This window comes from Oncorhynchus gorbuscha, linkage group LG25 (genome assembly GCF_021184085.1).
Source record: "Oncorhynchus gorbuscha isolate QuinsamMale2020 ecotype Even-year linkage group LG25, OgorEven_v1.0, whole genome shotgun sequence".
Lineage (NCBI taxonomy): Eukaryota > Metazoa > Chordata > Actinopteri > Salmoniformes > Salmonidae > Oncorhynchus > Oncorhynchus gorbuscha.
In genome coordinates, this window is record NC_060197.1 from 19,922,019 (window position 1) to 19,949,055 (window position 27,037).

The 27,037-nt window shown below is 40.2% G+C and overlaps 1 protein-coding gene across 3 annotated transcripts in view; it reads left to right on the top strand.

The window, feature by feature from the left end:
- LOC124014542 (sodium/potassium/calcium exchanger 2-like) overlaps positions 1 to 27,037 on the top strand; it is a 184,087-nt gene that overhangs the window by 147,587 nt on the left and 9,463 nt on the right. For all 3 annotated transcript variants that reach the window (XM_046329657.1, XM_046329658.1, XM_046329659.1), the window contains 2 exons: positions 15,214 to 15,312; positions 24,398 to 24,483. In XM_046329657.1, coding sequence (XP_046185613.1) covers positions 15,214 to 15,312; positions 24,398 to 24,483 — 185 coding nt within the window. The remainder of the gene's footprint in view (positions 1 to 15,213; positions 15,313 to 24,397; positions 24,484 to 27,037) is intronic.

The following is a 27,037-nucleotide window of genomic DNA, read 5'->3' on the forward strand; positions in this document are numbered from 1 at the left end:
CTATATACTCTATATTCCACATAAAATATTTTATATTGTACCAGAAAGTTAAATATTAATGCAACTTTCATGCATCATGCTATATATAAAACCCATGTCAAATGTGGCAAGGTGTTCTTAACCTTGGCCCCTGTATGGTGTCTGCAACTACCCTACATCATTGCATTTGTGTCCCATGTCTGGCGTGTATCCGGTCATAGTGTGTGGTTGTTGTCGCACCTGCACTGTGTTATGACCCAGAACTAATTTATCACGCAGCTGATTCAGTGCCCCCTGCCCTGTTCATTGTCCACCATCCACGCATACTTGTTTTAGGAAAACTGCAGAGTCTTGCTGCTACAGCCATTCAGTGCTCCCAGGCTTTTACTACCCCACACATAAATAGTTACATGAATAATAGGGCCTTGACAAAGTTATGTAAACCCCCCCCCCCCCCAACTCGTGGCTGGCTGTTGAAATAATCAATGTTAAAAGCCTTCTGCTCCAGTACAGACTAATTTTCATGACGCAAAAAACAACTGCAGCAGAGAGGTCATGCCACAAGGACAAAAAGCCATTTGATAAACAGCTAAAAGTTATTATGTCCTGTAACAAAGGGCAAACAAACATGGTAGTGATTTGTTAATAAGGTATATTTCTCCATAAGTGGCAACAGTTGATGACAACACCATTAGGGAGGTTATCAACTTGAACTTAACACTGAGCTCCCTTTTCCCAGCATTAATATACCCAGATATAATTTAGCTGCTGCTTTGTTTTCACAACTCCATCACCTGCACCTCTCCACTTCCTGGAAGTAGGACTCTAATAGACTCAACAAGTCTCGTTTCCACGAAACCTTTTCAAATTATAGAAGCCTCTCAAAACACTTTTAAACACAGATTTAAAAAAATACAACTCTTGATTTGGATGAGTGTCCTGAACATTTGAATATGCATTCCAAAATCTAATTTATTTCGTTTTATTTTGGTTTCTCATAGTTACACGTGTTACAGATAAGTTTAGACAGCTGACTCATTCATTCTGATGACTGGGCGAGATAGAATACTTTCAGTAAGGGAAAGAAGCACGGTTTTCCAGACAAAGCATCCTGATGTGTCAGATTCTATCTATTGCAGTGTCCTCAACACTGGATTTTCCAGTTGAGCAGTGTCTGCAGCTTTTAAATCCTGGCTAATTCGTCAAAAAGAGTGTCTCTTCTCTATATACATAAGAATCAAAACATTTCGCTAGATTGATCTCAAAAAAGCAAATGCTCATTGTAAATGCCCTTTTCAGTACTCATCACTACAGAAAAGAGAACTGATCTTTGCTGTGTACACACACACACACACACACACACACACACACACACACACACACACACACACACACACACACACACACACACACACACACACACACACACACACACACACACACACACACACACACACACACACACACACACACACACGCACAGTGGGGCAAAAAAAGTATTTCGTCAGCCACCAATTGTACAAGTTCTCCCGCTTTAAAAGATGGGAGGCCTGTAATTTTCATCATAGGTACACTTCAACTATGACAGACAAAATGAGGGAAAAAAATCCAGAAAATCACATTGTAGGATTTTTTTATGAAGACCCACTTGAATTGTGATATAGTGAATTATAAGTTAAATAACCTGTCTGTAAACAATTGTTGGAAAAATGACTTGTGTCATGCTCAAAGTATAGATGTCCTATCCGACTTGCCAGAACTATAGTTTGTTAACAATAAATTTGTGGAGTGGTTGAAATACGAGTTTTAAAGACTCCAACCTGAGTGTGTGTAAACTTCTGACTTCACTTGTACATACTGTATACATATATACACATACATACATACATTTGGTTTGTCAAAATTAATACGTCTATAATTTCTTGAGGTGCTATACGCCTTTTAGAGCCTCTATTTTCATTAACTATACCAAACATTAGGAACACCTTCCTAATTTTGAAAACCCCAGCAGCGTTCAGTTCTTGACAAATTGAAACCGGTGCGCCTGGCACCTACTACAATACTCCGCACTTTATGTATTTTTTCTTGCCCGTTCATCCTATGAACGACACACATACACAATCCATTTGAATTGGCTCAAGGCTTAAAAATCCTTCTTTAACCCGTCTCCTCCTCTTCATATACTACACTGATTTGAAGTGGATTTAACAAGTGAAATCAATAAATCATAATTTTCACCCGGATCCATCTGGTCAGTTCATGTCATGGAAAGAGAAGGCATTCCTAATGTTTTGTATACTCAGTTTATATTGAGATCTCTGCAACCACCGATTAGATTGAACATGTAGCTACTGCATATGTATCTCGGATACGAAAATGTAACTCATTCAAAGTAGTTGTAAGGATTCAATCGTTTTTTCGTAGTCCTTGCTGCTTGGTTTTGCACTTATACAGTGATGTCTTGGTGTGAGAGAGAATTTACTGTCTTTGTGTATTGTGTGTACGATGATAAACCTTCAGAATTTCTTGACCTTTTCCATGTCTGTCATAATTGCCTTACCTTAATTGCCTTGTCTTTTACTGTAATGTTGTAGAACTTGTGACTTATGGAAAACTAAAATATTATCAAACAATGACCGAGGAAGGTAAGCTTTTTCAATAGATTCTTTGAGTCACTTTTCCCATCTGTTTTATTTTTCTCTCCATTTTGATTACTTTGACTTATGCTTCATTATTTTGTGATTGTTATGTATGCTTTTGCTTGTTTGATTACCTCTCTCTACGAGATTTCACTGACATAAGTGAAAATCATTTTCCAATGCTTGGACATCTGCATGTTTGGACATCTACATTATATTTTCTTGTTCTTCATGCTCAGAGGTATTTAACTCTTGTTTGTTTTAGTGTTTCGTGATGGATAGCATTTGTTAACGTGTATAATTGTGTTTTGTTTGTCTAATAGTTTTAAAAAATGTGTCAAGCTGAAGTTAATAGGTGTAGTGTCAACCATACAGTTATTTAAAAGTTTGTGTGAGATTTTTCACCCACTCTTTTTAGATCTTCTAAAGGGTTTTGCCTGATGGTTCAAAATATGACTGTAATTTAGCAGGCAGAAGGGCCGTGCTAAGTTATTTTCCAACTACAGATCTGCTTGTGAGTGGATATGTACTGTCCTGGTTTGGGGGTACTTTCAGCCCTAGGGCCTTGTCATTGACCATAGAAGATTAGTAGGGGTATCTGACTCTTTTCCACGTTAACATATATACACAAACATGCCTGCAAGAACATACGCAAGAACACACACAGACTCCCCCCAAAAAACATTGGAACATCACATCAGTCCTTTCTCTCTTTCATCTTGGAGACACAAAATCGGCCATGCCTCCGCACACTCTCGGAATCCCCACAATCTGCAATGAGAACGGAACCGAGTATGCAAGTAAGATTTACGCCACTGATTTTGGCAGAGTGGAGTGACTCATCCACCCAGGAATTGCATAACAAGCGTCACTGTCAGAAAACCTAGTAACCAAAGAGATATAATGTAATAATGATAACTGGGAAAGGGCTGTCCTCCAATGGTGAGTCAGGCTAGAAGCCGCAGACGTGGAGGGTGTGTGATCCATATCAGTGTGTCAGAATGTATTAACGAGTGTGTGTGCCGAGCAAGGGTGTTGATTGCTACAGACAGCAGAATGAGAAAGAGGGTGGAGAGCTCTGTGGCACTGGATTGCTGTTGAACAGTTAATGATTTCGCTGGAAGGTCACACATGGTGACAAGGTACAGCTCGATGACTCACCACAGCCGTCCTGACAAATTAGCCGACCTTGGAAGCTTTCATGTTGAGCCTGGTTGAAAGTATGACCAACATGCGTGCACTGACTTTCATGCAGCATGCCCATACAGTGCCTTGCGAAAGTATTCGGCCCCCTTGAACGTTGCAACCTTTTGCCACATTTCAGGCTTCAAACATAAAGATATAAAACTGTATTTTTTTGTGAAGAATCAACAACAAGTGGGACACAATCATGAAGTGGAACGACATTTATTGGATATTTCAAACTTTTTTAACAAATCAAAAACTGAAAAATTGGGCGTGCAAAATTATTCAGCCCCCTTAAGTTAATACTTTGTAGCGCCACCTTTTGCTGCGATTACAGCTGTAAGTCGCTTGGGGTATGTCTCTATCAGTTTTGCACATCGAGAGACTGAATTATTTTCCCATTCCTCCTTGCAAAACAGCTCGAGCTCAGTGAGGTTGGATGGAGAGCATTTGTGAACAGCAGTTTTCAGTTCTTTCCACAGTTTCTCGATTGGATTCAGGTCTGGACTTTGACTTGCCAATTCTAACACCTGGATATGTTTATTTTTGAACCATTCCATTGTAGATTTTGCTTTATGTTTTGGATCATTGTCTTGTTGGAAGACAAATCTCCGTCCCAGTCTCAGGTCTTTTGCAGACTCCATCAGGTTTTCTTCCAGAATGGTCCTGTATTTGGCTCCATCCATCTTCCCATCCATTTTAACCATCTTCCCTGTCCCTTCTGAAGAAAAGCAGGCCCAAATCATGATGCTGCCAACACCATGTTTGACAGTGGGGATGGTGTGTTCAGGGTGATGAGCTGTGTTGCTTTTACGCCAAACATAACATTTTGCATTGTTGCCAAAAAGTTCAATTTTGGTTTCATCTGACCAGAGCACCTTCTTCCACATGATTGGTGTGTCTCCCAGGTGGCTTGTGGCAAACTTTAAACGACACTTTTTATGGATATCTTTAAGAAATGGCTTTCTTCTTGTCACTCTTCCATAAAGGCCAGATTTGTGCAATATACGACTGATTGTTGTCCTATGGACAGAGTCTCCCACCTCAGCTGTAGATCTCTGCAGTTCATCCAGAGTGATCATAGGCCTCTTGGCTGCATCTCTGATCAGTCTTCTCCTTGTATGAGCTGAAAGTTTAGAGGGACGGCCAGGTCTTGGTAGATTTGCAGTGGTCTGATACTCCTTCCATTTCAATATTATCGCTTGCACAGTGCTCCTTGGGATGTTTAAAGCTTGGGAAATCTTTTTGTATCCAAATCCGGCTTTAAACTTCTTCACAACAGTACCTCGGACCTGCCTGGTGTGTTCCTTGTTCTTCATTATGCTCTCTGCCCTTCTAACGGACCTCTGAGACTATCACAGTGCAGGTGCATTTATACAGAGACTTGATTTACATACAGGTGGATTGTATTTATCATCATTAGTCATTTAGGTCAACATTGGATCATTCAGAGATCCTCACTGAACTTCTGCAGAGAGTTTGCTGCACTGAAAGTAAAGGGGCTGAATAATTTTGCACGCCCAATTTTTCAGTTTTTGATTTGTTAAAAAAGTTTGAAATATCCAATAAATGTCGTTCCACTTCATGATTGTGTCCCACTTGTTGTTGATTCTTCACAGAAAAATACAGTTTTATATCTTTATGTTTGAAGCCTGAAATGTGGCAAAAGGTCGCAAAGTTCAAGGGGGCCGAATACTTTCACAAGGCACTGTATATGCATTCACGCCACTTCAGTAACACGTGTGATGTAGTTCTGACCCCTACACACAATACGCTTTAATGACAAAGCAAAAACAGGTTTTTAGATATGTTTGCAAATGTATTAAAAGTGAAAAACAGAAATACCTTATTTACATTCAGACCCTTTGCTATGAGACTCGAAATTGAGCTCAGGTGCATCCTGTTTCCATTGATCATCCTAGAGATGTTTCTACAACTTGATTTGAGTCCACCTGTGGTAGATTCAATTGATTGGACATGATTTGAAAAGGCACACACCTGTCTATTTGAGGTCCTACAGTTGACAGTGCATGTCAGAGCAAAAACCAAGCCATGAGGTCAAAGGAGTTGTCTTTAGAGCTCCAAGACAGGATTGTGTCAAGGCAGAGATCTGGGAAAGGGTACCAATACATTTCTGCAGCATTGAAGGTCCCCAAGACCTCCATCATTCTTAAATGGAAGAAGTTTGGAACCACCAAGACTCTTCCTAGAGCTGACCGACCGGCCAAACTGAGCAACCGGGGGAGAATGGCCTTGGTCAGGGAGATGACCAAGAACCCGATGGTCACTCTGACAGAGCTCCAGAGTTTATCTGTGGAGATGGGTGAACCTTCCAGAAGGACAACCATCTCTGCAGCACTCCACCAATCAGGCCTTTATGGTAGAGTGGCTAGACAGAAGCCACTCCTCAGTAAACGGCACATGACAGCCCACTTGGAGTTTGCCAAAAGGCACCTAAAGGACTCTCAGACCATGAGAAACAAGATTCTCTGGTCTGATGAAACCAAGCTTGAACTCTTTGGCATGAATGCCAAGCGTCATGTCTGGAAGAAACCTGTTACCATCCCTACGGGGAAGCATCATGGCTGTGGGATGTTTTTCAGCAGCAGGGACTGGGAGATTAGTCAGGATCGTGGGAAAGCTGAATGGAGCAAAGTACAGAGAGATCCTTGATGAAAACCTGCTTGAACATATTACTGAGTAAAGGGTCTGAATACTTAAATAAATGTGATATTTTCGTTTTTTTTCTACATTTGCAAAATAGTTTGTCGTTATCAGGTTATTGTGTTTAGATTGATCAGGGAAAAAACGAATTAACAAAGTCGAGTAAAGCTGCAATGTAACAAAATGTGGAAAAAGTCAAGGGGTTTGAATACTTTCCGATTGTGCTGTATATGCCATTTTGCAGACACTTTTATACAAAGCGCACTATAGTTTTCAGGATTTGGCCAGGGTTGTTCCGGTTTTTGGTCACTAGATGCCCCCATTGTGCCTTTTGACCTTTTGTTTTCCCTTGATCCCCATTATTATTTGCACCTGTGCCTCGTTTCCCCTGATTGTATTTAAACCCTTTGTTTTCCTCTGTTCTTTGCTCTGTGTTTGTATGTTAGCACCCAGCCCTAGTACTCTGAGAACTCTTGTTGATCCCGGTGGACTCTCTTGTGGAATTCTGTTTTTTGTTCATGTTTGTTTGTTTTTTGAGTATCTTTTGAGGCTTTTTGTGCTTTACCTTCCACCTTGTGGATTTACCTTTTTTTTGTCTTGGAGGATTACCTTTGTTCTTGTAGGATTCCTTTTGAGGTTGTGGAGTTACATGTTTTCCTGAAGAGCTTCACTTTTTACTTCATTAAATACACCGTCTCAAGTACTGCTGTGTCTGCCTCATCTTCTGGGTTCTGCCGACTATTCGTGGCTCAGTTGGTTAAGTGACTCTTTCTCACTCCGGAGACCCGGGTTCGTAACCGGGTCCTGACAATAGTCACGTGTGCATACATTTTATGTATGGGTTGCCCCAGCAGGAATCGAACCAACAACACTTGGCATTGCAAAAAACATTCTCTATCGACTGAGCCACACAGGACTACTGCCAGAGCTGTTCTGAAGGAAGTTTTCAAGGAAGTGAGTTTGTGTTTATACAGGGTCTCCCGCCCTCACCTTCCGTCAACCAATCATGTCAATGCAGAGCTATACGGAGCCCTCTGTATTGTTACCACATTTTAGAGGTGCATGGCGATGCGGTACGGAGCTCAATTTGTCCTCTGGAGGCTCCACAATTGCGTCACACCATCCATACTGTGCCTCTGACCACATTTTCGGGTTAAGCATACATTTATTCTCATGCAATAATGGGGATTTGCAGCAAACTCAGCTTTTACACCTGCTAATATACCGCAGCTTTATTGATGTGCAGGCCAAAATTAAGTTTTAGGTGCTCGTATGAATTTTATAGCCAATCAGCGTTGATCTAAACTGAGTGAACTCAGCTGTGACTGGTCTTTGAGCACCAAAATAAATGTGTAAAAAGGGAAGCCAGTTTGAATTTGGCTTCAAACCAATCACATCACATCAATAGCCAAACGTCATTGACAGAAAAAAAACTTGAATTGTTCCATTTCATTGTGTTGTTGTCCTCTGGTGGCTAGCTAGCTAAAGTCAGCCCTTTTCTAAATTAGCCATGGATGGTGTTGTGGAAATTCATACTGGGAGACTTTGGTATTTCTTCAAACAATTATAGACCTATCGGCTGCCTTCGATACTGTGAACCATCAGATCCTCCTCTCCACCCTCTCCGAGTTGGGCATCTCCGGCGCGGCCCACGCTTGGATTGCGTCCTACCTAACAGGTCGCTCCTACCAGGTGACGTGGCGAGAATCTGTCTCCTCACCACGCGCTCTCACCACTGGTGTCCCCCAGGGCTCTGTTCTAGGCCCTCTCCTATTCTCGCTATATACCAAGTCACTTGGCTCTGTCATAACCTCACATGGTCTCTCCTATCATTGCTATGCAGACGACACGCAATTAATCTTCTCCTTTCCCCCTTCTGATGACCAGGTGGCGAATCGCATCTCTGCATGTCTGGCAGACATATCAGTGTGGATGACGGATCACCACCTCAAGCTGAACCTCGGCAAGACGGAGCTGCTCTTCCTCCCGGGGAAGGACTGCCCGTTCCATGATCTCGCCATCACGGTTGACAACTCCATTGTGTCCTCCTCCCAGAGCGCTAAGAACCTTGGCGTGATCCTGGACAACACCCTGTCGTTCTCAACTAACATCAAGGCGGTGGCCCGTTCCTGTAGGTTCATGCTCTACAACATCCGCAGAGTACGACCCTGCCTCACACAGGAAGCGGCGCAGGTCCTAATCCAGGCACTTGTCATCTCCCGTCTGGATTACTGCAACTCGCTGTTGGCTGGGCTCCCTGCCTGTGCCATTAAACCCCTACAACTCATCCAGAACGCCGCAGCCCGTCTGGTGTTCAACCTTCCCAAGTTCTCTCACGTCACCCCGATCCTCGGCTCTCTCCACTGGCTTCCAGTTGAAGCTCGCATCCGCTACAAGACCATGGTGCTTGCCTACGGAGCTGTGAGGGGAACGGCACCTCAGTACCTCCAGGCTCTGATCAGGCCCTACACCCAAACATGGGCACTGCGTTCATCCACCTCTGGCCTGCTCGCCTCCCTACCACTGAGGAAGTACAGTTCCCGCTCAGCCCAGTCAAAACTGTTCGCTGCTCTGGCCCCCCAATGGTGGAACAAACTCCCTCACGACGCCAGGACAGCGGAGTCAATCACCACCTTCCGGAGACACCCGAAACCCCACCTCTTTAAGGAATACCTAGGATAGGATAAAGTAATCCTTCTCACCCCCCCCCCTTAAAATATTTAGATGCACTATTGTAAAGTGGCTGTTCCACTGGATGTCATAAGGTGAATGCACCAATTTGTAAGTCGCTCTGGATAAGAGCGTCTGCTAAATTACTTAAATGTAAATGTAAATTATCTTTATTTAATATTGATTAATTATTGCAATAATGAGACTAGTTAACCCAACACTATTGACTGTTGGGCTGAGCAGTCTAACCTTCACAGAAATGCAGAGTTCTTTATATAGCTGACACCAAGAATGCTTAGTCATGGCTGGTTCCACCCCTCCGAAGCAGATTGGGGCAACATAAGCCACTCTGGGTTCATCCTGTCGTTATCTGCATGGGTGGTATTGTCTTAACCCCACCCTGGCTTAGTTTCCCAGATGCCAGGATGATTATGAGACAATGAGGGATCATTCTAAACCTAAGCTATCTCTAACAAAACCCATTCTTGACTATACACCCAGATTAGCTTCAGGGACCTAGAGTGGAGACCATAAAAACACATCATTAGTAGAACTGAAATGTCTTACTTTTTGTTACGTCTGAATTGTTAACCATTAATATCAAATCAATCAGGTAAATACATCATTTTTCTCTCACAATTTAAAAAAAATATATATATATTTTACCTTTATTTAACCAGGCAAGACAGTTAAGAACATATTCTTATTTTCAATGACAGCCTGGGAACAGTGGGTTAACTGGCTGTTCAGGGGCAGAACGACAGAACGACCTTGTCAGCTCGGGGGTTTGAACTCGCAACCTTCCGGTTACTAGTCCAACGCTCTAACCACTAGGCTACGCTGCCGCCCCACAAACAAATGGAGATAAGGATATTGACTTGTGGTTTTACGTAATTCTCCATACTGACCAATGATTATAGTGGCGGTTCTGATCCAACCATACATTCATTCATTGTGCCTGTAGCCTGAGAAGATGGAAGTTCAACATGTAGCTAGATGTAGTATGCTAATGTTAACTAGCTGGCCTGGCGCATCATTGCCAATGAAAGGAAGTTAGGCTACCGATCAAGAATCTTAGCCAGGTAGCCTAGGACAACAAAAACGAAAACCATGTAATGTATGACAGAGTTATAGACCGTTTTAGTCAACATGAAAGAGGAGGATGGCAATGACGTTACTCTACAAGTTGGGTGAGTCAACATGTTTTTTCGACATGCATGCACTGACTTGCACACACACACAAATCAGTAGCATGGACAGCCACATCATATTTAGTTTACATTGATTGGACTAAATACATTTTGGTATCTTTTTTTGTCATTGTATTAGACTAAGCATAGGTGATTAGATGTGGAAATGTTGAAGTTGAATTTTCCTGTGCGAGCACCATTATGAATATCAAGAGGCTGTATCTTGCATAGGTAAGTTATCTCTAAAGAAAAGTAATGGACATTCAAACTGTTGCTTGTGCAAAGCACATTTTCACTGTGAATGTATTATTGCGCCAAAAAGTCTGTTATCAACACACATGGCAGTCCATTCAAAATGGCAACAATGGAACATGTGGTTTTTGATATGCATCTATTTCAAAGCCGACCTTTGGATGGGGTTTAAACACATCAAGGTGATATTCAGACATTATTTGATGGATTTTGACAATTCTAAAAGCGTTGAGTATCTTACATTTATCAGAACTGTATTGTTGACCTTTTATCAATTTTGACAACCGTTGCTGCTTACATACACTAGCGGTCAAACATTTTAGAACACCTACTCATTCAAGCGTTTCCTTTATTTGTACTATTTTCTAGTGAAGACATCAAAACTATGAAATAACATATATGGAATCATGTAGTGTGAAATAAATCGAAATACACTACCATTCAAAAGTTTGGGGTCACTTAGAAATGTCCTTGTTTTCCATGAAAACATACATGAAAATAGGAAATATTGTCAAGATGTTGACAAGGTTATAAATAATGATTTTTAAATTGAAATTATCATTGTGTCCTTCAAACGTTGCTTTCGTCAAATAATCCTCAATTTGCAGCAGTTACAGCCTTGCAGACCTTGGCATTCTAGTTGTCAATTTGTTGAGGTAATCTGAAGAGATTTAACCCCATGCTCCCTGAAGCACCTCCCACAAGTTGGATTGGCTTGACGGGCACTTCTTACGTACCATACGGTCAAGCTGCTCCCACAACAGTTTAATAGGGTTGGGATCCGGTAACTGTGCTGGCCACTCCATTATAAACAGAATACCAGCTGACTGCTTCTTCCCTAAATAGTTATTGGATAGTTTGGAGCTGTGCTTTGGGTAATTGTCCTGTTGTAGGGGAAAATTGGCTCCAATTAAGCACCGTCAACAGGGCATGGCGTCTCAAAATGCAGTGATAGCATTCCTTCTTCAAGATACCTTTACCCTGTACAAATTTCCCACTTTATCACCACCAAAGCACCCCCAGACCATCACATTGCCTTCACCATGCTTGATAGATGGCGTCAAGCACTCCTCCAGCATATTTTCATTTTTTCTGTGTCTTACGAATGTTCTAATTTGTGATCCGAACACCTCAAACGTCAATTTGTCTGTCCATAACACTTTTTTCCAATCTTCCTCTGTCCAGTGTCTGTATTATTTTGCCCATCTTACTATTTTATTTTTATTGGCTTGAGATATGGCTTTTTCTTTGCAACTCTGCTTAGGCCAGCATCCTGGAGTAGCATCTTCACTTTTGACGTTGAGACTGGTGTTTTGCGGGTACTATTTAATGAAGCTGCCAGTTGAGGACTTGTGAGGTGTCTGTTTCTCAAACTAGACACCAATGTACTTGTCCTCTTGCTCAAGTGTGGAACCGGGGCCTCCCACTCCTTTATCTATTCTGCTTAGAGCCAGTTTCCTCTGTTCTGTGAAGGGAGTAGTACAAAACATTGTACGAGATTTTCAGTTTCTTGGCAATTTCTAGCATTTAATAGCCTTCATTTCTCAGAACAAGAATAGACTGACGAGTTTCAGAAGAAAGGTCTTTGTTTCAAGCCATTTTGAGCCTGTAATCGAACCCACAAATGCTGATGCTCCATATACTCAACTAGTCTACGGAAGGCCAGTTGTATTGCTCCTTTAACCACAACACAGTTTTCAGCTGTGCTAATATAATTGCAAAAGGGGTTTCAATGATCAATTAGCCTTTTAAAATTATAAACTTGGATTAGCTAACACAACGTGCCATTGGAACACAGAAGTGATGGTTGCTGATAATGGGCCTCTGTACTTCTATGTAGATTTTCCATTAAAAAAAACTGCCGATTCCAGCTCCAGTAGTAATTTACAACATTAGCAAAGTCTACACTGTAATTCTGATCAATTTGATGTTATTTTGATGGACAAAAACAAGTACATTTCTATGTGACCCAACACTTTTGAAAGGTAGTGTATATTTTATATTTGAGATTCATTATAGCCACCCTTTACCTTGATGACAGCTTTGCACACTCTTGGCATTTTGTCAACCAGCTTCACCAGCTTCATGCTTTTCCAACAGTCTTGAAGGAGTTCCCAAGTATGCTGAGCACTTGTTTGCTGCTTTTCCTTCACTTTGCGGTCCGACTCATACTAAACCATCTAAATTGGGTTGAGGTTGGGTGATTGTGGAGGCCAGGTCATCTGATGCAGCACTCCATCACTCTCCTTCCTGGCAAAATAGCCCTTACACAGCCTGGAGGTGTGTTGGGTCATTGTCCTGTTGAAAAACAAATTCATTAAAATAATTTATTTGGGCTGCTATTTCTGAGGCTAGTAACTCAAATTAACTTATCCTCTGCAGCAGAGGTAACTCTGGGTCTTCCATTCCTGTGGCGGTCCTCATGACAGCCAGTTTCATCATAGCTCTTGATGGGTTTTGCGACTGCACTTGAAGAAATGTTAATGTCTTTATTAAAGTAATGATGGACTGTCATTTATCTTTTTAGGGATAGGGGGCAGCATTTTCACTTTGGATGAATAGCGTGCCCAGAGTGATCTGTCTCTCTGTCCCAGATGCTAATATATGCATATTATTACTATTGGATAGAAACCACTCTGAAGTTTCTCAAACCGGTTTGAATGATGTCTGTGAGTATAACATAACTCATATGGCAGGCGAAAACCTGAGAAAAATCCAACCAGGAAGTGGGATATCTGAGGTTGGTCGATTTTCAACTCATCACCTATTGAAATCCCAGTGGGATATGGATATGTTTGAACTTCCTACGGCTTTCACTAGATGTCAACAGTCTGTAGAACCTTGAATGAAGCTTCTACTCATGTGGGGCCGGATGAGAGGGGAATGAGTCAGTGGTCTGGCAGAGAGCCAGGTCCTGGTCACGCGCATTCCACATGATATCGACTTGTGTTCCATTACTTCTATAGACACAAAGGAATTCTCTGGTTGGAATGTTATTGAATATGTATGATAACATCCTAAAGATTGATTCTAAACTTAGTTTGACAAGTTTATTTCGACCTGTAAGTTTTTGTACGACGTTCGCCTGTTTCTATCCGAGCGCCGTTTCAGATTATTGCATGGTATTTTTTTCCGTAAAGTTTTTCTGAAATCTGACAGCGGTTGCATTATCTTTGCTTATTTGAGCTGTTCTTGCCATAATATGGACTTATGTATACCCCCATACCTTGTCACAACACAACTGATTTGCTCAAAAGCATTCAAAAGGAAAGAAATTGCACAAATTAACTTTTAACAAGGCACACCTGTTAATTGAAATGCATTCCAGGTGACTACCTCATTAAGCTGGTTGAGAGACTGCCAAGAGTGTGCAAAGTTGTCATCAAGGCAAAGGGTGGCGATTTGAAGCATCTCAAATATAAAATATATTTTGATTTGTTTAACACTTTCTTGGTTACTACATAATTCCATATTTGTTATTTCATAGTTTTGATGTCTTCACTATTATTCTACAATGTAGAAAATAGTTTTAAAAATCTAGAAAAACTCTTGAATGAGTAGGTATTCTAAAACTTTTGACCGGTTAGTGTAAGCTAGCCACCAATTTAAAACAGATAATGTTGGTTACCATCTTTATTAAATTGTCCAATATGATCTGATCTACATCCTTATTATTTAAAGTAGTAAAGTAAGGAAATTGACCTCTATGTTGAATGTCATTATTTTTGCATTCTGTTTATGCCATTACTGTCTTTTTTATTACAATATTTTGGTACGTCGTATGTGAATACGGTGACAAGAAGAGGTTACTAATGATCAAAGATGGACCTCATCAAGAAACATTTATTAAGAATTTGCCTGGTGCAAAGTTGGCAGTCGGCAACCCCGAAAGAATATCTTGCGGCAGCTACTCAAATAAGTTCTGAGGGGAGCTGTATGAGAAAAGATACTAGAACGAGGAGCGAAAGAAGGGCGATAACTCCACCTCCCTCACTCTTCAAGTTTCTCTAAAGTCTATAGGTAAAAATTTTAAAGAAGCTCACACATGCTAAATCGGCATTTGTACAACTAATCAGTGACGAAAAACCATCCCACCGGAACAACCATTGCTCGTTTATTGTTGCATCCCACAGTCTTTTGACAGACATTACCATACCATATGTTACATAGTCTGTCCAAGAAAGATTAGTAACAAAATGTTTTTTCTGAAATGGATATTATCAAGTGCAATATCTTAATCAGTCTCTTAAATTGTATGTAACTGTTTTGTTCTATCTTTTAGACTAAATGCTATGCCTCCAGAAAATAAAAGTGTACAAATTTAGGTTCAACTAGAGTAAAGGCTTAGTATACCTGGCCATAGATTGGGTGTGACCGATTATGCTTCATAAAGTGTTCTCTCCCACTGGCATGCATCTAGGACATTGCTGGGTCATTAGTACATTATATGACATTGACTTTAAACTGTAATTTGAATAGTGATATGAAAACTTGCTTCCGTTTTCCTTTGAACTTAGATAGGTCTGGAACCATGAGAAAGGCAGAGGAGCCCTGAGTCCAGGCAATGGACCTGTGAAGGTGACACAGGGCTTACGTCCCCTACTGTAGTTAACTCCCTGATGGTTATGTTGCAGGACAATTCAGAGAAAAGGCATCCATCCTTCATAAGATTGCCAAAAAGAAATGCCAAGTAGAGGACTGCGAGAAGGCTAATGGAGTCGCCAGCCGATCAGGTGAGTGGTCTCTACTCTGGGGGTTGGTCTAGTGTAGTCCCATGTGTTAACACAAGTGAATGATATCAGAAACACAAACAAGTTGAAGAGTGATCTCTTCAAATATTTGTATGTTTAGAAGTTGGCTAAACAGACAGCAGTTGGCTAAACATTTGTATGTTTGGCAGTTGGTTAAACATTTAAATAAATCCATTCAATGCTCTATATTATTTTGAAACCATGTAATTGTTAGATATTTGTTATTATATAACAGGTTCGGAAAAATCTACTATCTGATGAAATGCAGGTCGAAGCTATTCAATAATATCCAATAACCACACAGGCAGAGATCATCACTATTTGGCCATGTTACAAAGTACAGAAGTTCCAAACAGTCATTATGCCTGTCCTTACTAGCATGCCCATCTAGTGATTATCACTCTGTCGAAGGAGTGCTAGTTGTAACTTGATACATCCAATCTCAATATACCAACTCCAGGCTCTGACGAAAACAAAAAACATGGTGAACATTTTGCCATGCTCTGGGTCTGTAAACAGTAGTAACCACCAACTTCAGTTTATTTTATCTTAAATTAACAGACTAATCTAACATTCCTACACCCTACTCTCATAACCCATGATGCTGGATTGCTACCACCTTGAGGTTTAGCCTTCTCTCCTGCGTTTTCTAAAACAGCTCACTAGCTTTTGAGAAACGCAAATACTATTGCCATTGTTTTGTCACAGCAAGAAAATAATCCAGCAGCAACAGGAAATGTGAATTATTATGTGAATTACAATTAATGGACATTTTTTGTAGGGGTTGATACAGTTGTTCTTCCTTTAAAAGTTGCGTCATACTTCAGCACAGCTTACAGGCTGCCGCAGAATTCTATGGCACGTTATTTAATTGTCAGCCATTGTTACCATTAATGCTAGTTAGTGCAAGTTTGACCACCAGATGGCATCTTTGAGAAGCATTTGGATAACCTTCAAAACTGGCTGTACTAGAGAATTTAAAAGCTTTTTTGTAAGAACATAGTACATGGGATTAATTTTAAGACATTTTGCTTAATTAATTTGATTAATATTATGGTGTTTCTATTCCAAGAAAAACAAAAAACAAAACCCTCAGGATTTCTGTGAGGATGGAACGGAAAATATGGCACTGTTCAACGTGACGGTCGGGAGTAGGCTACAGTACTAAGAGCATAACATTTCCACACCCTAATTGTAGTCTAACCCATACCCAAACAGAGATTCAGTGAAAATTGACATCTCATTGATTTATCCAGACCTGTCCCCATGCTTGTCCCAGAGCAGTGTGAAACGGTGCTGAAATAGTTGACCATACACGGGTATTCTATTGCTTCAAGTCCTATTGCTTCTAACTTCAATATGCTTTTTAAATAAATAAGACCTACACCACTTTAACCTCTCTAGGGTACGTGAGACACTAGCGTCCCATCTGGCCAACATCCAGTGAGGTTGCAGAGCGCCAAATTCAATTACAGAAATGCTCATCATAAAAATTCAGAAAACAAAACATATTTTTGTTGAAAGATTAACTTCTTGATAAACCAACCACAGTGTCATTTATAAAATGCTTTTCGGAGAAAGCATACCTAGCCCAGAACCTAGCCCAGTTGACAAATTATTACAAACAGTAACCAGCCAAGCAGAAGCGTTACAAAACTCAGAAATAGAGATCAAATTAATCCCCTACTTTTGATGATCTTCATATGGTGTTAATCAGAAGACATTCATTTACTCAATAAATGTTCCTTTTGTTCGATGAAGTCTCTTTACATCCAAAAACCTCCGTTTTGTTAGCACGTTTTCTTCAGTAATCCACAGGATCAAACTCAGTCAAAACAATCAGACAAAAATCCTAATTGTTTCCCTAAAGTTCATAGAAACATGTCAAACGATGTTTATATTCAATCCTCGGGTTGTGTTTTAGCCTAAATAATCTATAATATTTCAACCGGACAAGAACATCGTCCATATAAAAGGTAAACAAGAAATGCACATGCACCTGAAAAAACTCTGCGACACTTTAGGGTCCACTCGTTCAGACTGGTCTTACTCCCTCATATATAAGAATACAAGCCTGAAATGATTTCTAAAGACTGTTGACATCTAGTGGAAGGCATAAGAACTGCAAATGGAGTCCTAAGTCAATCGATACTGTAATGGCAGTGAATAGAAAACTACAAAACCACAACAACAAAAAATGTTCTCAGGTCTCCGCCTGCTAAATCAGTTCAGTTATACTCAGACACTATTTTAACAGTTTTTTAAACTTTAGAGTGTTTTCTATCCAAATCTACCAGTTATATGCATATCATATCTTCTGGGCCCGAGTAGCAGGCTGTTGAATTTGGCTATGCTTTTCATCCAAAATTCCAAATGATGCCCCCTACCCTAGAGAGGTTAAACAGCACATTACTCAACACTAGTGAGACTCATGTCGCCTTCGGTAGGCCTACAGTATATCACAAAATATTTTTTCAATCACGTGACCCAGCTAACAATGAGGAATTGGCCCAGAGGTGGCCCTCTTCTGGGGGGCCGGAACTGATTGAATCGGCCCGGCGTCAGGTGTCGGACTGGGAATCAAAATTAATGACTGCTCAGAATCGGCCCAAGTACATCGGGCCGTTTCCATCTACCGTAATTCAGCCGACTTTGCCGGCAACTTGCCGATGCAAATTTACATTTAAAGAAATATATATAAATTGACCCAATTTAGTAACTTTAAATATTACTATTATATATTTTATACATACAAATTATACCCATTCACAAAAAAAAAACATTTTGTGTTAGAGGAAACACCACCTGGTGACCGTGTCAGCGTGCATGTGCCTGGCCCGCCACAGGAGTCCCTACAGCATGATGGGACAAGGGAATCCCGGTCGGCCAAACCCTTCCCTAACTCGGACGATGCTGGGCCAATTGTGTGTCGCCTCATTGGTCTCCCGGTCGTGGCCGGCATGGGACTCGAACTAACATCTGTAGCAACGCAGTTTGCACTGCGATGTATTGTCTTAGACTGCTGCGAATCTCAGGAGGCGCCATCCACAAAGTTTGCTTTGTCAACTACCTTGTACAAAAAAATGTGTTAGGTCAAATCTGATCTGTGAGGTTATTTAAGGGGCTTTTATATCATTCTAAATGAATTCATAATAATTGTGCGGCGCCCTATGGTACTCCCAATCACAGTGAGATGTGATATAGCCTGGATTTGAACCAGGGACTGTAGTGATGCCTTTTGCATGGAGTTGCAGTGCCGTAGACCACTGTGCCACCCAGGAACCATGATCAGTATATATTGTGCTGCTAATAGCCCATCCTAGAAACGTTGTTTGCAGAATTCACAGCCTGCTGTGCTTGTTAATAATAATACTTTCTTCCTTCCACTTGATAAAAGTTTTTTTACAGAACGAATAATACAACTAATATTGTTGTTAAACTCAAATATACTAATTATATTTGAGTTTAACCACAATATTTGTTGTATTATTTGTCATGTATTTTCTGGTGGATTAAACTGAAATTGCAACCAACCTGTCTATGACCTGTTTAAAAACTAACGATATTTTGGAGATTATTTAATTTTCAAATAACTTAGTGAGCATGTAAAAGGCCATTCTTGAACATGGGGTGAGACATTGTTACAAATGTATAAATAAAGCCAGTTTGTTATTCAGAATTATTTATTTCTGTTTTTAGAGGGAGGGAAACCAAAAACCTACCGTCACCTCATAGGTTACAACCTGCACAGATATTGAACCAGCATCTGTAGCAACACAGTTTGCACTGCAATGCAGTGTCTTAGACCGCTGCACCACTCAGGCGCTGTACAAGGTAACTGGTCGGGAGTAGCCTACAGTACTAAAGTAAGAGCAAAATAATCCTAACATTTCCACACCCTAATTGTAGTCTAAGTTTCTCTTAGAATAAAAACCTTAGTGTAACAACAGTTTTTGTAAGTAATACTGACGAGTAGAGATAAAATAATAAGTGTATTTTTCCAGGTGTGTGCGTACAGGACAGAGGAATCGCAATTCTTAGAGTATTGTTCTAAATTCAATCATCTCCTTCATCCTCATCATTCAGTTAAATGAAAGTCGTGCAGAATTATCAGTTTCTATTTGGTTTATGTTGCCCATTCATTGTCAAAGACCGTAGCACCTTGGGACTCAAAAGCATAATCAGTCCTCTAACTCCCCCTTGTGCTGGTCTGGAGCAATGAAGTAGTGACACGGGGTACGGTACTAAAACACAAATTACATCTAAGTCCCGCAGCATAATCGCAAAACTTTTAGTTGAGCAGCCACTGTACATTTGTGTTAGGATAAATCAAGTCTTACATTTTAAAGTGGAATTAACTATCTTTAGAAGCCTTTTTAAACCTTGAATACACTAGAATTAGTATTTCCTGCTGCACATGAACATTCTCTACAACAGCAGAGTGATTAAATTAAGATAGCACATCTGTATAGAAAAGTAATTGGGGAGCTCTATCTTGGTAGGGGATCTGTATATGGTCCAAATCACTGACCCAGGTCCACAATGATATTTATAACCTGGCATTATGCCTCAAAAGAAACCTGGATTCAAAGTAAGGTCCTGGCTATTTATCAAATTCCTAAAAGCAGAATTTTATGTTTTTTGGCTGGGGTCAAAATATATTTTTAAAGCCCACATTGATGCAGAAAATCTAAAATATTGGTGTAGTTATTAGGAACATGTTGACTGACAAAGTCCTCAAATTGGGAGGATGGAATAAACCACCATTGCTATCTTTTGGGTTAATGAGGCGTCAGTTCTAAAGCCAAGCAAGCATGCCATTTAGAAGTGCCAAATCAATTGTGACTGTTGTCTTAGAGCAATGTTTTGTTCAATTGAGCCACTGCCAAGTGTAATTCCTGTGTGTTTTCACTTCAAAGAGCTCTGACGCAATGGTCCAAAAGATACTCAGAGGGGCCATAGAAAGATCTTTCATGTGTATAATGTTCCCATACAGACAAAATCAAAGAGGGACATGGATATTTATTACTGAGACTAAATTAGGCTAACAGTGCTATATTAACATATTAACATCTTAACAGAACCCAAATTCATGACAAGTATCAATTTAAGATTAGAAGTTCATGTTGCTGGTTAAACAAGTTTGTACTTTAAAAAATATTGTACTGTAGTCCCCAAAAAATGTCAAATGTAATTAATATACAAATGCGTAGTGTAATGTCTTATTTACTCAGAAAGTAATATGCGACTAGTATATCAAATTGACATATCAAATGTATCATTCATTTGAATATGTTCTATGGTTTAGTTTATAGTGCATAGGATCCCTTCCAAAAGGGCCGGGGAAGTCATTTGTTAGACAATAGGAGTATCAGATCATTTGACCTCCCTGGCAATATCCTGCTATGTCACAACCACACTTGGATTAAACCAATTTCCATGTCAATTTTGTTATAGTCATCCGATTTTATAGCTTTCGGCATTTTGTATTTTAATGAATAGTGTAAGTAAATCTGTCCTTAAATGAAATGGCGCCCTAAATGAAGTTCGACAAAAGGTAGCCCTCTTACAAGATATAGGTTGCTGCACTACAGGAACACACACTCACAGGCACCCTAGGTCCAGCATCTCATCGCTTAGCATTTCTGATGCTGCTAGCAATGCTTATGGGGACATATTGTGCTCTGAAAAGCCCAAAACAATATATGCAGCCACTGTTTGAACCTGTAAGGCATGATTGTGAAAGACGTGAAGGTTGGATGTCCTAATGCAGTGTTCCTCAATCCTTGTCTTAAAAAGATCATGTACACCTGCAGAAGACCTACAGAGCTGACTATTGTTTTTGTTTTTTTATCTTTCTTTCATGGCAACACTTTGTGAGGGTGAGAAAAGTTGTTTGCGTAAAGTAGTGTGTACAATGATTATTTTCATCATCGGATACCGTAGATAGTTTGATTGATGGATTTGCAATTATAGCTAGTTATTTCTTAATGAATGAATCTCTTGATTAATCATAGCAGCATTTTACAGTGTTGTTTTACGAATATTACTCTGTATTTGGCTAACTTGCTACACTGAATTGGCTTTTTTCCTATCTGTATTCATGGGTTGCATCTCCGTCACTTGATCATGCCATTGTTATGAAAGTTCTACAGGCGCCTCAACAATAGTCATGCTCGAAGTCGAGTGATAGCCAGGCATTGTCAACATTGGTTAGTGACCGTTTCGTCGAAATTACACTATAGTGGCCTGGAAATATGATGACGTGTCTAAAGTAGGCAAATAATTAGTAGGAAACAACTTTGCCATCACTATGGTGTCATAAAATGTACTTTAGACAGATGGCAAGGTTGCCATTAGATAGCAAAGTTCTTTACAAATAGCTAATATAAACTCGTACATCGCCTTGGTCCGTACAATTGCCCTTATTTTAGCGCCCCAAAAAAGTAATACTTCCAGATCAACTGTAATGTCAATACATTTACATTTACATTTAAATCATTTAGCAGACGCTCTTATCCAGAGCGACTTACACCATGGTAAAGCACAATTTCTCCCCTTTCCAACAGAATCAATTACATGACCTAAACACTGCCTGTTTCTGCATAATTCAAGCAGGCAATGAGCCCCGTCGGGTCTTTAAAAAAATGGCGGGTGCGGAAACTAAACCAATGTGTGATAGTGAGAAGGAGAGGTCGTGTGGGAAAATTGCTTTTTTTAACTCGATCTGTCCAACATCACCTAATCGCATCTAAAATGTAAATAAAAAACTATAAAGAGTTTATATAATGTGTCATTACATACCTATTTGAAGGTTTGTGTCGAATTTGAATTGGGTTTTTAGGGCGGTGCTAAAGTGATCTTAGAAGTAAACAGCGGCTTTGAGAATGACACAAAAATGACAAGGTATCCCCCCTTACCCCCGTTACTGTCCATTTCCTTTTTTAAAGGATGAGAGAAGTGCTACACCTGGTGGAGAGAGATTGTAAGACAGAAATAGTTGCTTTATGTATGCTGTACGTTACGACATGACACGTCTAGATGTAACGGAGGGTCCGTTTTTTCAACTTTTCTCCAATACTATAGAGCCATTACCATGTCGATCAACACTTGAATAGAAACCCAGTTCACACCCCCGATTTTGAAGTCAACCCAGTCGCTACAGTCCCATTAGTTCTTTGTAGCCTCGTTTGAATGTTCCGGTTGCTCACATTTGTACGGAATGGGGTGAGTTTACATTAGCGATGAAAACTATAGCTAGTAAAAATGTGGTGCTGTCCCCTCAATCTTAGCTTGCTAGCTAGAGTTTTGCTGCATGTTATACTGCATCACAATGATGACAAAAGGTTTTCTATATATCTATATATATGTCTCCATTTGAAATGTCATCATGTTTCCAAGACACGATAATGCACTTTAGACTAAATCTTCATCAGCGCCAATTCAGAATTAATTGAGTAGAACATTCAGAGGGCGCAGTGCCTAAAAAGAATCTTCATTCTGGAGAAGGTCTGTATGGAGGAGTGGGCCAAAATCCCTGCTGCAGTGTGTGCAAACCTGGTCAAGAAGTACAGGAAACGTATGATCTCTGTAATTGCAAACAAAGGTTTCTGGACCAAATATTAACCTCTTAAGTTGACCCGACACGCATGCGTCCCATCTAGCCATCTGGAAATGCAAATGCGCTACGCTAAATGCTAATAGCACTCGTTAAAACTCAAACGTTCATTAAAACACACATGCAGGGTACTGAATTAATAATAATAATAATAATAATAATAATAATATATGCCATTTAACAGACGCTTTTATCCAAAGCGACTTACAGTCATGTGTGCATACATTCTACGTATGGGTGGTCCCGGGGATCGAACCCACTACCCTGGCGTTACAAGCACCATGCTCTACCAACTGAGCTACACAGGACCAGATTTTTAAAATGCTTTTCGGCGAAAGCATGAGAAGCTATTATCTGATAGCATGCAACACCCCGAAATAACTGAAGGGGGCGTAAACAAAATAATTAGCATAGCCGGCACTACACAAAACGCAGAAATAAAATATAAAACAGTCATTACCTTTGACGATCTTCTTTGTTGGCACTCCTAGACGTCCCATAAACATCACTATTGGGTCTTTTTTTCAATTAAATCGGTCCATATATACCCTAAATATCGATCTATGAAGAGTGTGTGATCCAGGAAAAAAAGACAATTTTAAAACGCAACGTAATTTTTTTAAATTAAAAAAGTCGATGATAAACTTTCACAAAACACTTCGAAATACTTTTGTAATCCAACTTTAGGTATTAGTAAACGTTAATAATCTATCAAATTGATCACGGGGCGATGTGTATTCAATAGCTCCACGTCTTGAAATCATGTTCGGAAATTTCTCATCCAAAACATCCTGTCGGAGACCGGAAAGAATGGGCTCTCTCTCACTCGTTTGACCAAGAAACAAAGCCCAGGCAATTGACAAGACTGGAGACATCGTGTGGAAGCTGTAGGACTTGCAATCTCAGCCCCATGTAATTTGCTTTCCAATAGACAATACATGCAAGTGGCGCATTGATATGTTTTCCAGATTTTGGTGATCAGTTTTTCATGCGCTTTTCGATGAAACACACGTTATGTTATAGTCACAGCTGTGATTTAACCAGTTTTATAAACATCAGAATGTTTTCTATCCACACATACTAATCATATGCATATACTATATTCCTGGCATGAGTAGCAGGACGCTGAAATGTTGCGCGATTTTTAACAGAATGTTCGAAAAAGTAGGGGGTAGACTTAACGTTCTGCTTTTCTGATGCATCAAATACTTATGTCATGCAATAAAATACAAATGAATTACTGAAAAAAATCATACAATGTGATTTTCTGGATTTTTTTTTCCGATTCCGTCTCTCACAGTTGAAGTGTACCTATGATAAAAAATTACAGACCTCTACATGCTTTGTAAGTAGGAAACCTGCAAAATCGGCAGTGTATCAAATACTTGTTCTCCCCACTGTATACCGCAATTACATTAATTGCTCTCCATGTTTTCTCTTTTATTGCAGATAAAAATCTTCCAAACAGCTCAAATGTTGAGGTGGAAGTCACACCACCAATGAATGGCACTACAGGACAAGAAGGGGAAGCTCTGGTAAGAAACCCATTTTAGGGGCACACACACACAAACCAACATAGACCCGACTGCAAACAAGTGGGCACACAACTCAATAATTCCCATCCCTCCCACTTGTGCACATAGTTACTAAGGTACAGATACAGTAGAACCTCAAAGATATTAACCTTAGAGTTATGGAATGCCGAACCTGAACAATAATTAAATGGAGAAAAAAAACTGAATTACTGCAGGTTACAGACTAACTTAAATGTTGCCTTCATGTGAATCATAAAAAGAATCTTCAGATAGGGTCTTCACTCACATGCTTCTTGCTCATTTCACGGATTCCCCCAGTACTGCTGCTCATTCCGTGCACCAGTTCCCGGAGGTCTACTTCACCGGCCTCTAGCCGTCACTGCACTGTCTCAATACACACACCTGATTCCAATTCCCTCGATTAGTAATTGTACATATGTGCCCTCTGTTCACCATTGTCTTGTTGGTTATTGTTCCCATGTCCGTTGGTCTGTGAGTACCTGTGCGTTGTTATTTCGGCTTTCGTGCAGCGTGTATTGTGCACTTGTTATTACGGGTCTCGCCCCGTGTAGTGTCTTGCAGGTATATATTAGGAGGTTTAACCTCGCTCATTTGGTTGGGTTACCTCCCTGTGTTTATGTATACATGTTCGTTTTGGGCTTCGTCCCCGTGCCTTTTCATGGCATGTTGTATATTTTGGGTGGAGTAGTATGAATTCCTGCTCCTGTCTCCAATCATTAATAAAATGTCATGTTTAAGCACAGATTAAGCCCACTTTAACTTCTTGCGGCGAGCCATCCCGGATCCGGGATCGTGAATACAGCCTCAAGCTCATTACCATAACGCAACGTTAACTATTCATGAAAATCGCAAATGAAATGAAATCAATATGCGAGCTCTCAAGCTTAGCCTTTTGTTAACAACACTGTCATCTCAGATTTTCAAAAATATGCTTCTCAACCATAGCAAAACTAGCATTTAGCAATTAGCATTAGCATTTAGTGTTAGCATCAGAAGGCAACATTTTCACAAAAACCAGAAAAACATTCAAATAAATAATTTACCTTTGAAGAACTTCGGATGTTTTCAATGATGAGACTCTCAGTTAGATAGCAAATGTTCAGTTTTCCTGAAAGATTATTTGTGCAGGAGAAAATGGTCCGTTTGGTGCGTCACGTTTGGCTACCAAAAAAAAAGGAAATTCAGTTATTCAAACGCCAAACTTTTTTCCAAATTAACTCCATAATATCGACTGAAACATGGCAAACGTTGTTTAGAACCAATCCTCAAGGTGTTTTTCACATATCTCTTCGATGATATATGGTTCGTGGAAGTGTCCTTTCCCCTCTGAATCGCATGGCAAAATGCATGCAGCTGAAGATTACGCAACAATTTAGACAAAGGACACCGGGCGGACCCCTGGCAAATGTAGTCTCTTATGGCCAATCTTCCAATGATATGCCTACAAATACATCACAATGCTGCAGACATCTTGGACGAACGGCAGAGAGCTTAGGTTCATTCATCACACATTCACCGCCATATAAGGAGACGATGGGAAACAGAGCCTCAAAAATTGTGCTCATTTCCTGTTTGAGGTTTCATCTTGGTTTCGCCTGTAGCATGAGTTCTGTGGCACTCAGAGATAATATCTTTGCAGTTTTGAAAACGTCAGAGTGTTTTCTTTCCAAAGCTGCCAACTATATGCATAGTCGAGCATCTTTTCGTGACAAAATATTGCGCTTAAAACGGGCACGTTTTTTTTATCCAATAATGACATAGCGCCCCCATAGGTTGAAGAGGTTAAGCACTTTGGAAAAAAAGTGTCTGCTAAATGGTGTATATATTTATATATATACACACTTAAGCAATAAGGCCCGAGGGGGTGTGGTATATGAATAATAGACCACGCTAAGGGCTGTTCTTAAGCACGATGCAACGCGGAGTGCCTGGACACAGCCCTTAGCCGTGGTATATTGGCCATATACAGTATCACAAACTTCAGATGTGCATTATTGCTTTTATAAACTGGTTGCCAACGTAATTAGAGCAATAACAATAAATGTTTTGTCATACCTGTGGTATACAGTCTGATATACCATTGCTGTCAGCCAATCAGCATTCTGGGCTTGAACCACGCAGTTTATAATATATTATATATCATCCCCAAAGACTAGAAGTGGAAACCAAAAAAATGGCATCAGAATATATTGGTTCGCCTGATTATAGCACGGTTGTGGACGCCATGCTATTGATAACAATTCAATCATCTGGATGTGGAGAGGGAGGAAGAGAATAGCTCTTTTGTTTTACTGCTGTTTCAATGCCAAGGTTACAAGCAAGTCTCTTGTCAGCGCCAACGGTCATGGCAGATTAAGCAGCCTGAGCTGTCATCAGGTCCATCTTCTATAGTGCTCCAACCCGCTTAATATGCCGCGTAGGTACTTCATCTTGAACTTTTTTACATTTCAAACCCAACGAATCAACCGTTGGTCTCATTAGAACAGGATATCATACCCCTAGGTTTGAAAACAAAGAATACTCTGGTCAGGGC